Source organism: Abrus precatorius, unplaced genomic scaffold, assembly GCF_003935025.1.
Source record: "Abrus precatorius isolate BTA unplaced genomic scaffold, Abrus_2018 Scaffold7, whole genome shotgun sequence".
In the NCBI taxonomy this organism is placed as follows: Eukaryota; Viridiplantae; Streptophyta; class Magnoliopsida; order Fabales; family Fabaceae; genus Abrus; species Abrus precatorius.
This window is the reverse complement of record NW_020874417.1, coordinates 27,441,452-27,454,704: the sequence shown is the minus strand read 5'-3', so window position 1 is coordinate 27,454,704 and position 13,253 is coordinate 27,441,452. Positions and strand designations below refer to the sequence as shown.

Below are 13,253 nucleotides of genomic sequence, written 5' to 3'. Positions count from 1 at the left end.
CGTATTTTTTTTATGTAAATAATTGAAGATCTTGTTCATGAGGAAACTGACTAGCTTGAAAATGATGCACAAAGAACTAATCGTCTTTCAATTAACATAAAGCGAAGATTAATGATTAATTACATCATGGCACATCCAAGAAACATTTACCTATGTTCTTTCTCCTCCTTTTTCACCTATCAAAAGCAAAATCAAAAGGCTGAACTTTACAAGAAGACTCGTAACTTGCTATTATATGTAAGTAAAATTGGAAGTGTGTTATCTAAAGGGTTCAATGGGAGAAGATTCTTCAAGAAGAGCCGCTGCTTCAAAGCATTCAACAGCTTCCACTGTTGATGTGCCCAAATCAGCTTTGTAGAGTAATCCAAGATTGTACCAAGCAGATGAGTTTGTTCTGTCAAGCCGCAGTGCATCAGTGAGAAGGCTTCTAACAATTGAAGATGATTGACCACCAAGTTGTCTGAGTACACATGCTGTGGATATCAAACTGGGCACATGGTTGGGCTCAATATCTAGTGCTTTCCTAAATGATTTCAGAGCTTCTTGATGAAGACCTCTGGCTTCAAAAAGTAAACCTACAAAAATATAATTTATGAACTTTGGTACATGAAAAATGCAAAGATCTACCTCAAACAAAATGTTACTGAAGGACTTAAGGGAGTTTGAAATGTAAAACATTTTAAGCTTCAATAAAATTAAGATTCCATTTTTCTGTGGCCAATTATATTCTTTCTAAGGAAGTAATGTAGATTCTGTTAAGATATTTGCTTTTGGCAATTCAAATAATGACAAGAAAGAGACTGAAGAAAGATGAAGAACCTATAAAGGTCAGGGAGCGAAAATAGAAGTGATATACCTGTTGAGTGCCATCTAGAAGGAGAATAGGGATTAATAGCCCGAGATTTTGCAAGACAAACTTCAGCATCCTGCCACTGTGATAAGGCTGTGTACACGTTGGCTAAATCATGCCATATTTCCATTTCCAGTCTTCTGTCACGGTTTCCCTTACTCCGTACAAAAGAGAAGTAAGAAAAGAAATATATTAGTCTAGATATATTAATAAGCTAGAGTTTTATTGAGCCTTCTAATTTTCCTTTCCAAATGATAATGAGTTGTTAAAGCATCCAAGTAATATATTGTACATGTTTCCATGAAGCATACCTTCACAACCTTACCAGCAGTGCCTACACTTTTATTTTGGACTTGAAGAACAGCAAGAAGAAAAGTATATGTCTCCACTGCATTCTTTAATTTTCCCTGGGCAATCCGTAGTTTAGCTTTGGTCCTCAACAGTTCTCCTTGATCCCATTTTCCACTTTGATCTAGAGCTGCATCAATAACAATCTCTGCATCTACAAACTTTTTTTGAGCTGATAAAATTCTTGCTAGTAGTTTATATCCATTAATACTAGATCCACCCTCAAGCTTAATCAGTTTATTTGCATGATAAAAAGCAATTCCTAACTCCCTCTGCTCAGCATATTCTAGACAAAGATGAAGGACAATATAAGGATCACTTTCCCTCATCATTCTTTCAGCAGCTTTTAGAGCACCAAGTGCTTGAGACTGCATCGAAACCTTCTCTGATTCAGAAGCAGCTGACCTGGATTTTGATGACAGTAGAACACCAAGTAAGCAATTTGCAATAGCTTCCATCTGCATGCATTTTCCATACAACTGAGAAATGGCTTTGGAAGAATATTTGATTCCATCTTCCTCACAAACCTTGTTATCTGCACAAATTTTTGAAGCCAGGAGTAATTCCCATATGCAGTCTGAGTTCTCTCTATAATTCAAAGAGTTCCTCAAAAGATCTAAAGCAATCATATCTTTGCCTCCCCCACAGTAACAAAGAGCTAGAGTATAATATCTTTCTTTTCTCTCCATGTTCTCAGGAAGCAATTCCTCAACATTTTGAGCCAAAGTCATGAATTCCCCAGAAACACTTAGAGCAAAAGAAAGATGATCAATTATTGAGGGATCCCATACAATGTTTCCAAGAATAGACTTTCTCAGCAGAATCAGAAGCAGAAGAACAGCCTCTTCAATGTTGTTTCTTGGCACAAAGGAACCATCCAACTGAGAGCGGAGAGCCGGAGGACTTGCTTCACAACCACTGTACAAAAGAAACAAAGCAAATTCCTTTTGTATTCTTGCAGTGGCTTCAATGTCAATTTTCCAATGATAAAGCAAGGCCCTCCTAAATGATGAGATAACGTCTTGAGGAGAGCCTGCAAGCTTCCACAACTCTGGAAGCAGTTCTACAGCATTTGCTAGTGTCTCTTGTAATTTACAATCTGAGACAAAGTTTTCATGCCAGCCCTCTGGTAATGCAGATTCGACAGTGTCTAAAATAGTTTTGCATGACTGAGCAGCATCTGCAAATTAATAAACTTCAGTCACAAACAAAACCATAGGCTGAAGAAACTAGAGACTTTGAAGCTAAAGTGCAAGATATATAAGATGATATAGTTAAACAAGAATTAAGAACAAGATGAAAGAAGCACCTTGGAACCTTCCAAGAGCCTGCAATGATTTAGCCTTTAGAAAAACAGCTTCAAGAAGTAAACTAACTGCATGCATTGACATAGGAGGCACTGCATCACTCTGTGAATGGCGTCTATTGGTTTCACATCTTCTTGATAAAGAAATTTTTATCTTGGGAATGATTGCAGCAATATCTATTCCTTCAAATACGTGAAGTGCAGCTTCGATATTTCCTTTCTGATACTCCAGTCTTCCTAACAAAGCTCTAGCTTCCTATGAAGGAAAGCTCATTTAGTTTCATCTTATAATGAATAGGGTTCTCAAGTATTAATAAAATCAAATATTGGGATAAGGCCCTAAATTCTAAATAAAAAAGATACATAGGAGATGTATTCAGTAAGAAAATTTTTAAATGCGAGAGATGATAAGTATACAATCATATATAAATAGTTACGATTACATGATTATTTTAAATTGTCACTTAATTTAACATTTTAATCATAGTTATCTATGAATAAATCTAATAATTAAGATTTATTTTTCTTATTCTCGTTAAAAAGTCTTTTCATTTGATACATTTTCTGCACACAAGTATATGCAGAAAGATGAGAGCGTTAAAAAAAGTAAATCTCAACCGTTTAATTAAAATGGCGGTTAAGATTATAATTAACCAAAATAATCCTACATGGTTAGTAAACTAAAATTAACTCCTCTAACTTCTTATGCTCCCATTAAATATGCCCAATATGTATAATATATATGCGAGCATGAAATCCCATCATGGACAGAGTCTGTATTAAACTTTGCCAACGATTTAATTTCTACATCACTAACAAACGAGGAGGAATGGAGGGAAAAAGACTTTTTGTTTATTGAAGAAACTCATCATAGTAAGAGACTTAACAGAATCTCTGCAGAACACTGTCAAATTACAATGGCTTGAATGTATGCAAGACATTAACCCTATGATGTTTTTTCTCCACACCGTAACGTGATACCAAAATAATCTTTTGAAGATAAAATAAATTATTGTCATCTTTCCACACACACGAGAAAAGAAAAACAATGTTAAATTTTAAGTGGGCTATTTCATCCTAGAATTTATATGATAAATATGAATTTATTGGCAACAAAATAAATTTCTGGGGTTTCTGCTGTCTACATCTTACAAAATATTGTTGAGCTTTTGTTTAATAAACGCAGAGAACATAGTTGTAGGATCAAGGGATTGTCACTAGACCAAAAGCTTAAGCTGCAGGAGAGGGTGCAATTCTATCTAAAGCTTCCCACTTGGGGTGCTTCAAGTTCAATTAAATTAAGGTGCATGCAAATGCAACCAAATAAAAGGAAAAAGAAGAATTTGATCTAACCTCATAGTTTAAATAACCACTTTCACGAAGAGATGACTCTGCTTCTTCAATGTTACTATTGTCCACCTTTGTTTCGGTCTCACCAGGACGAGAAGAATAACCACTTGCTGAATAGTCCCTCGTTGCCAGAGACTCTGATGAATAACTTGTTTCATCGACCCTTAACTGCTCCCCGGAACATATACACTTTATCATCTTTCTCAACCTCTCTCTTATCTTAAACTTCCTCTTACTTATCAAACTCTTAGCTCTCATACTCGAAAATTCCACTTCATACGTTCCTGAGACATCATCAACATTAATTTAAGCATAGAACATAAGAAAAAGCACTTCAAGTTACCTCTTGAGATGCTTTACATCACCTATACTCATGCACCTGACATCAATATATAGCATAGGAAAACGACCTTAAAAGTATCATGGTTCATGGGCATCTCTAAGTTCTACTACATCAACTTTTAACATCAATTTTTGTGCATTTGCTAGCTTTGAAGTACATAACGCAATTCCAAGTTTAGAAGTATGACTTTTCAGAACTGAGAAAGCCTTACACCTGACACAATTTCACCAAAATTCACCATTTACTTACCCAAATTGCTGATCAACAAAACCAACTATATTTTAGACATAAAAAGTAAAAATCTGAAACGAGGATGATTTGCTTACCGAGAGATTAATATATTGTAAGGAAACCCTTTATGAGTATCATAGGCAGAAGAACAAATGATAAGGGAAGAACATAAAAGAAGGAAAAAGGAAACAAAGTAGCTTTTCAATAACACAAAAAGGTATAGGGTGAGCCCACTAGACAAAAGAAAATGAGTGTGCAACTCCTATTACTATTAAATTCACCCATTAAGAAAGTGCCCTGTGAAATGATTTTCTCTTGTCAAGCAAGAATCCAAAGCTGCAGATGCTTTCAGCGACCATTTGTCTGTTTTGGTAATTTTCTACGTTCTAATGTAAGTTGACTCGTTGTTCAGTTCCAAGTTCAAACTTCAAACACTCATCACAGTGCATTTAATTATGCATAGCTAACTCTGCAGTCTCAAGTTTGAATTTTGTACCGATAGAGAAAGCGTGACTTCTTCGGTACATTTTATTTAATATTCTTTCTGCGAATGTCACCGTTGATGATGAGACGATGACTAATGACCCCTTCAAACTGACATTAACTGCTCTCTGTTGCCTTCGCTGAATCTTCTCACATATTTCTATACACGTTCCGTGATGAATAAAATGCCTGTAACAATGTCTTATGTGAAAAATTCTCAGAATAAACAATACAGTTAATTTAATTCAATTAACAGGCAAATAAGCTAAAAATATTACTATTCAGTAAAATAAAACAATATTGATATTTTCAAATGATCTTTCAAACCAAAATTTGCGAATTTTCTTCCAAATCATTAAGTGCCCGTCAAACTTAATGAATTCTAATATACATCTTTTTCCCAAATCATTGTCAATTTTTTTATTAGTGTACTTAAACACATTCATCCTCTTACTATTTATTATTATTGAAAAAATTCAAATAAAAAACACGTTCATACTAATTGCATCGATTAATCTACGAATTGACAAACTTTTGGTCGTCTTGCTTGCAGGTCTATCCTTATTGATGTCTACACCGAAGCGTTGATATAATATTAGATGTCATGAAATTGACCCATCTGAAATGATAATCCACCCAAAGGGTCCCACTTATTTATTTCCACTGTAATCACAAGGGGAAGGGGCCACACTACCTTTTCTCTTCTTTATGCGTAGATATCGAATTGGAATGCGAATATGACTTTCCATTCGTAAGTATATAGTTGCCGACATAAGCCCCAATAATAAATATTTCCCTGTTTTTTTTATATTGCAAAGATTTACATAACATTCCAATTAATTCTCTTAATAAACTTTTTTAATACATAAGATTCAGATTTATAAATTCATTTTAAAAATTAAGATGAATCACTTGAATTAATCTTTATTAATAAATAATATTGTGTAAAGTTTAATTTTAATATAATGCTGATATAAGTTTTTTATATTATTAATTAATTAAAATAAATAATAAATAATCAACATTAATTTTATATAATCGATTTATTAATCTTATCAATGTATTATAAAAAAATAAATGTAGTATTAATTAAGAAGTTAAAATATATAATTTTAAATTTGACAACAAAATTATTATTAAAATGATGTAAGAAGATTTAAAATTACTTTTTTATATATAAAAAGCAACTTATTCTACCATAATTACTTCTTATTAATTAATTTAAGAAAAAAAAAAGTATCCAAAATTATCTTAATCAATATCATCAGCATTGAGTCAATTTATGGTGGACGCCCCACACAGCATAACTAAAAAGCGTAGTTAGACAAACATAAAATGCAGAAGGTTGAAAGTGATTTTCTCGTCATTTGTTCTTCTCATCATTGAAGACAAAAAGAGTAGATATTCGAGTCTCTAATTCTTTCATTCAAAGTTAATTATTACAGAAAACAGAGTACATTAATATTATGACCAACATTATTAAAAATAGTAATTCCTTCTTACTGGTACAATATTATAAATAAACCAATTATCATGGCTAATGCAAGGACTTCAACTAAAAATATAAGTTTTTCAAGCATGCAACGTTGGCAACGCTCAATGGTGTCCAATTCCACCGCCAAAACCTCCTCCGCCACCGCCACCGCCACCCCCACCAAAACCACCTCCTGCCCCTCCACCAAACCCGCCTCCTGCTCCTCCCCCAAACCCGCCACCGGAACCTCCTCCAAAGCCACCACCAGAGCCTCCTCCTCCTCCAACACCACCCCCAAAGCCACCACCTTTGCCAAATCCACCCCCAATGCCACCACCGGTACCTCCTCCAACACCACCACCAATGCCACCACCGGTACCTCCTCCAACACCACCACCAATGCCACCACCTTTTCCTATCCCTCCTCCAACGCCACCACCTTTTCCAAAACCACCACCACCACCTAAACCTCCACCTTTACCTATTCCTCCCCCAATGCCACCACCTTTTCCGAACCCACCACCACCACCTAAACCTCCCCCTTTACCTATTCCTCCCCCAATGCCACCACCGCCACCTAAGCCTCCACCTTTTCCAATTCCACCTCCAATGCCACCACCTTTTCCAAAGCCACCACCGCCACCTAAGCCTCCACCTTTTCCAATTCCACCTCCAATGCCACCACCTTTTCCAAAGCCGCCACCTCCACCTAAACCTCCACCTTTGCCAATCCCACCACCAATGCCACCACCCTTTCCAAAGCCGCCTCCACCACCTAAACCTCCACCTTTCCCAATCCCACCACCAATGCCACCACCCTTTCCAAAGCCGCCACCACCACCTAAACCTCCACCTTTGCCAATTCCACCACCAATCCCACCACCTTTTCCAAAGCCGCCACCACCACCTAAACCTCCACCTTTACCAATTCCACCACCAATGCCACCTCCTTTCCCAAAGCCGCCGCCACCTCCAAGTCCTCCTCCTTTTCCAAACCCCCCACCAGCTCCACCTCCAATCCCATGGCCTCCACCTCCGCCAGCACCACCACCAAACCCTCCTCCAGCTCCACCTCCGTGGCCTCCTCCAGCACCACCACCAAATCCTCCTCCTCCACCTGCACCACCTCCACCCCCAAACCCGCCTCCGAACCCACCACCGGCTCCTCCTCCCCCACCAAACCCACCACCTAACCCACCTCCCTTTCCAAACCCTACATTCTTCTCTTCTTCATTTGCCACATTCCTTGCAACCACATTGGCCACAAAAACATGAGCACAAAGCAATAACAACAAAGCCACTCCCTTATCCTCTACTAACATTTTTACTTTCAACTCACTCACACTCTCCAAATCCTCGTTGATGGAATTTGCATAAGTTTGAAGAGGTTTTTATAATGCAGAGGATCCACATGACAATCACAATGTGACCCCTCCAACACTTTAATTGGTTCCAACTGCTAACTGCTCGCCGCATTTAATGTACACTGTTTTCCCACAATTATTCATCGTGTGTTTGGTGCACCCGCTTTTCACACGAAAGAAGTAAACTTCAACCTGCAAAACTTTGTACTACTTAACCTGACACACTGACACTTGCGCTAATTTGCAGTTCACATTGCTATAGCTAAATTGTTAGTACTTCTCATGCGGACGACTCTTCTTTCTCCCATTGGCCAAGCCTGCATCTCCTAGATGCTATCTGTTGTCTGTTGAGCAACTTCTATTTCTGCAACTTGTCTCTATGTCGGTGAAATTAATTTGTTTTCCCATTCGTCGTGAGTGCCTTTATTATTTTACAAGTATGATGGATCAGTCATGATATAAATGGCAGTGTCTAAATAAAAAGGCATCGCGAGGAAACATCCTTAATTTCTATTACAAAATTAGGTTATGTAAAAGACGTTTTTTAGTCTATTAATTATGACCATAACGATAATGTTTTTTCGGTGCAGCTAACATTTGTCCCTTTTAATTACTTTTTAGATTATATATATACAAAGATAAAAGAAAAACTTAGACCTAAAAATAACAATATACAATATTATATGTAATCTCAATGAGTGCCTTTATTATTTTACAAGTATGATGGGTCAGTCATGATATACATGGCAGTGTCTAAATAAAAAGGCATCGCGAGGAAACATCCTTAATTTCTATTACAAAATTAGGTTATGTAAAAGACGTTTTTAAGTCTATTAATTATGACCATAACGATAATGTTTTTTCGGTGCAGCTAACATTTGTCCCTTTTAATTACTTTTTAGATTATATATATACAAAGATAAAAGAAAAATTTAGACCTAAAAATAACAATATACAATATTATATGTAATCTCAATTATAACAAAACTGATAAACAGTCAGATCATTCGCTAATTCGTGATATCAAATAGCTTGTGAAATGAGTGTCCGAATTTAAGTTTAAACAGAAGTATCATTATTGATTAGATTTACTATTCAAGCTGGTTGGTTGGATTTTACTTTTTTGAATGTAATTTTTAATTTGATAATTGTATATCATCTGCGGCCGTGAATTGTAGTGCAGATTGAAGAAAAATGTGTTAGAAAATATTTTACCCTAACTGAACATTGCATTATAAAACCAATAATCTAAATCTGGCTTAGCCGGTTAGGCAACGGTACATATAGTAAAGATCATGGGCCCAAGCCAAGTCAGAAAGAAAAATTAAGTGCTGTAGAAGGATTCATCAGAGTTTTGAAAGAAAGCTGGTGCTTTAGTGAACCATTGCATGTGCTTGGTAGATGAAAAATTTAATGCCGGATGGAATTTTGTTTTGTTCTCCAAATCTGTGGATGGCATCCATATCCAGGCATATTAAATAATAGAAAACTGGAAAGAAAGATCCACAAAATTAGCCCCTCGCATTCAATTTATAGTACTTAATTTTTTGGCTTAAATTTAGCTTTACTTTTTGGTTTAAATTACTTCAATTACATCTACTACTTGCGGTAAAATTTCTAATCATTATATGTATCTATATCAATAATGGTGGCTAATAATACATAATAGCATTGTTCCGTTGGTTATTTTTTATTTTTTCTGGTTAAATAATTAGGAAAATGTTTTTTGTACTATTAGAATGAATTTAAGTATATCTTTTATATTTAGAGTGTATTTTAGAATGTGTGTATTAAAAAATAAATAATATAAATAATAGTATTCTTTATCGCACTTGATATCAATTTTTAGTAGTTTAAATAATAAACTATATACAAAAGTATGTTTATATGTATTTTCATGCCCTTTTTTTTTCTTTTTGCGAATAGATCTTACGTCATTTAATTTCTACACTAGGATCACAGGAGACCATATTATGTGTCCTGTATAAAATAAACTATGCTAATAAGAAATAAGAAAAAAAATTGTGAGAATACATAATTATCCTGTACGTACAGCGACATAATTTGTTATACAAGTGAGACTATACATTCATAGAATTTCTTCTAATTCCGAAGTATTCATGAACTATTTAAACTTGTCAAAGTACAGCATTCGTAATTGATTTGTCCAGATTCTATTTCATTATAGCTGTAATTAATTTTTTTAATCGATTAACTAATTAATTATATAACCTGGCTTGTTTTCTCAAGTAGCATATTTCTAGTACTAGAGCCAACAATCCGAGCTTCAATTCTTGAATTGTTTATTAATGTTAGGTACTTATGTTAATGGTTTCAAGATAAACCACTCCTATACAGTTCGCAGTTGTAACTTGTAAGTAAGCAAATCTAAAATTGTCCAGTATATGGCAAATCTTTAATAGCTCAGTACTTTTTCTAATCCTAATGTTAAACCAGGAAATAAATTTAGAGATTATTTAAGAGTTTGCAACTTTTGATAATAAGTTAGTAAAATTATTTAATAAACACAAAAATTATAAATTATTTAAGAGTCTATAATTTATAGTTATGACAGCATGATTGTTTTCCTTGTAATAGAGTATTTATATATTATTAATTCTGAAATTTTATTTCACTAGCTCTATTTGAGGAATGAGTAACACAATGAAAGAAATCCACCATAACAATGTACAATAGATCATTGTAATCAAGTTTAAGTGTGTTTTTTTCTCTAATAACAAGATTAATTAATGCCTCTTAACTGTTCATCACGTCATTTAATGTTTCAATATTTAATTAACCTAACATTATTCCTCCGACACTAATGTATATAAAAGTTTAGTTGTTTCTTAAATATATATCATTCAAGATTTTGTGCATCCCTTAATTTTTATGTTGTGTTTGGATATGGCTTTTCAAAATTTCTATAATTTAGGTACTTAGATACTTAAAAAAAGTAATTTTAATATATTTCAGAATTTTAATTAGATGATTTTTATGTCAAATAATTTTTTTTAAATGACTTATTTTTAGAGAGAATTTAAATATTTCACTATTATGTTTGTTTTTTTATTATTTATCATTCATAACTTATCTCATATTTAACTACCACTCTAATCATTTTTCATTGTTGCTTTCATATTTTCTAGAATTTTAAAGTTTTCAATCACAATATTTAATTAACACCTAAGATTTTGTCACCTCTACTTGAAACCATATTAATGTTTTACAGTATGCAATTGGCATTCGGCTTTTGATCCTATCCTCAATATGTCTTTTTCTTCCATGTGGGCTGTACATAAAAGGCATAAATTAAATGCAGATCTCAACCAACGTCAAATGGGAAACTGCAGACGGGTTATGCAGTTTAAAATTTGTTTTATAGCCTCCAAAAGTGAACAAGCTGTCGGAGGGCTGAATCAGACATGAATTGGCTATACAGAGTAAACGTTTCTTTGATACATACATACCACCGTAAAAGCAAACAAAGACCCATTTGTAAACTAAACAAAATTCATGTATACATTAGTTATTAGAATTTAAAAAATAATAATAATAAGAATCATGAAAATGTCATTATTTTTTGTTTAAATTCTATAAAAATATATATTTTTTTATTAACAACAATTATATTTTATTAAAATAAAGTACCAGAACTACGGAGGAGTTACAAGAAAAAGAAGCAAGAATATCTGTTGTAATGTCACAGTCACAATACAAGAATGCTATATAATTATAAACACTCAAGGTAAAAACCTAAAAAAACAAACCTCACTACACATTATGCAGAAGCACGAATTTTGCAGAACTCAAAATTCACAATTCCATACCAGACGCACCTGCAGCATTAACCACATTATTGGTTCAAACTCTCACCCTCTAATATATGCACATCAGACACACAGTAAATCTATTCATAATAAACACCTACCAGAGTCCTCATTCCAATCACCAAAGCTACTCAATTTTAACTTGCTTTTTGTAACTAGCCATTCCCACGAAAACTATTTAACTCGAAACAGTAAATCAGCCACCAATTCACTTTTTTGTTTGAAGAGACGCGAGATTCGTTTATTCTAGTGTCCATAACTTAATGTTATTCTCCACCATGATAGACACTCCTTCCACAACATACAGGATATATTACAATTTAGGAATAAATGAGCAGGTACCTCTTCAGAAACTTTGCAAAAATTACAACGTACTTATGAATTAACAATACCACGCTGCTACAAATTCATGTCTGTAGGAAGACGATCTTGAAGTCAACGCCACATAAAAATAGACACATTCGTTGACATTAGTAGCTTCCACATCGATGCTAATAAATGATTTTTTTAATTGTTCCGGAGTTGTGCATAACATAGAATAAGCTTTAGTAACCGTATAATCGTCATTAGAATGACCTTGCCATCTCCAAGTATCGGTATGATCCTGTAAAAAAGAAATATTAGTAAAACCTTCCACCATCTCCATCCTCATCCTTTCATCCCTATCATTCAAAACCCTCTGCCAACTCCACTTCCAACGCCATATACCCGTTTCATCACACTCCCCTATATCACCAATGAGATCATTTTGTTATTCAGATACGCGAAATAACCTTGGGTAGACTATCTTCAAAGGCTACTCGCCCACCCAAGTATCATGTCCCATTCCCAACATGCATCCAAAAAAAATAATCCAACCATTCCAGTATATGACCCTCCACCCTCCAATCACCAACTCGATTACAACAATACTTCATAAATAAGACATCATGCCACAATTCCCCTTCTTCATGTAATAATCGCCACCTCCATTTCCCTAACAATGCCTTATTCATTAATCCCAAAATTCCTAACACCCAAACCTCCCACCTCTTTGTGTTGACACACTTTCTCTTATGCAACTCATGCCACTTTCTATTTAGAAGGATACGATCTCCAAAGAAAATCCTTTGGATCCTCTCTACCATGTGAAGGACTTTCTTTGGTGCTTTGTATACTGACATCAAATAAGTGGGGATATTCTCCAATATCGCATTTATTAACACCAAATGACCACCAAACGATAGGCTTCTATACTCCCATTTACTTAGTTTACGTTGTAAGTCTTGGATCATAGGCAACCAAGTAGCAGCCCGGTGTGCTTGTGCTCCAACGGGAACCCCTAAGCACTTGAATGACACCTTCCCAATCTTACAATTTAGACACTCCGCAATTTCCCCCAACCATTCTTGTGATACATTAATAGCCATCAACTGACTCTTCTCAAAATTGATTTGTAATCCCGAGACTAACTCAAACATCCTAAGAATACACTTGAGGGTTGTAATGTTCATGTCGGAATCTTTGAAGCATAGTATCATCCATGAATTGCAACATCGGAACCCGAATGCTACCATCACCTACCAGATATCCTTCAAACAATCCCTCTTGAATAGCCTTATCAACCAAAATGTTAAGCCCTTCCGCAGCGACCAGAAACAAAAATGGCAACATTGGATCACCTTGTCTTATACC

At 34.8% G+C, this 13,253-nt stretch overlaps 2 protein-coding genes across 2 annotated transcripts; both read right to left on the bottom strand.

Moving 5' to 3' along the window:
* Positions 1-258: 258 nt before the first annotated feature.
* LOC113871698 (protein NPGR2-like) lies at positions 259-4,157 on the bottom strand (the record flags this gene model as incomplete). Its single annotated transcript, XM_027508798.1, has 5 exons — positions 259-575; positions 857-1,004; positions 1,162-2,378; positions 2,508-2,760; positions 3,858-4,157. Coding segments are annotated over 5 exons (2,235 nt in total), but the record flags the coding sequence as incomplete, so codon positions are not given.
* A 2,350-nt stretch (positions 4,158-6,507) lies between these two features.
* Positions 6,508-7,733, bottom strand: LOC113873615 (glycine-rich cell wall structural protein). Its single transcript, XM_027511817.1, has one exon. The coding sequence runs from the start codon at positions 7,705-7,707 to the stop codon at positions 6,508-6,510; it is 1,200 nt and encodes a 399-aa protein (XP_027367618.1). The 5' UTR covers positions 7,708-7,733.
* Between the last annotated feature and the right edge of the window lie 5,520 nt (positions 7,734-13,253).

Bases quoted from the DNA above. Each gene is read 5' to 3' on its own strand.
- LOC113873615 (XM_027511817.1), bottom strand. From the start codon at position 7,707: ATGTTAGTAGAGGATAAGGGAGTGGCTTTGTTGTTATTGCTTTGTGCT.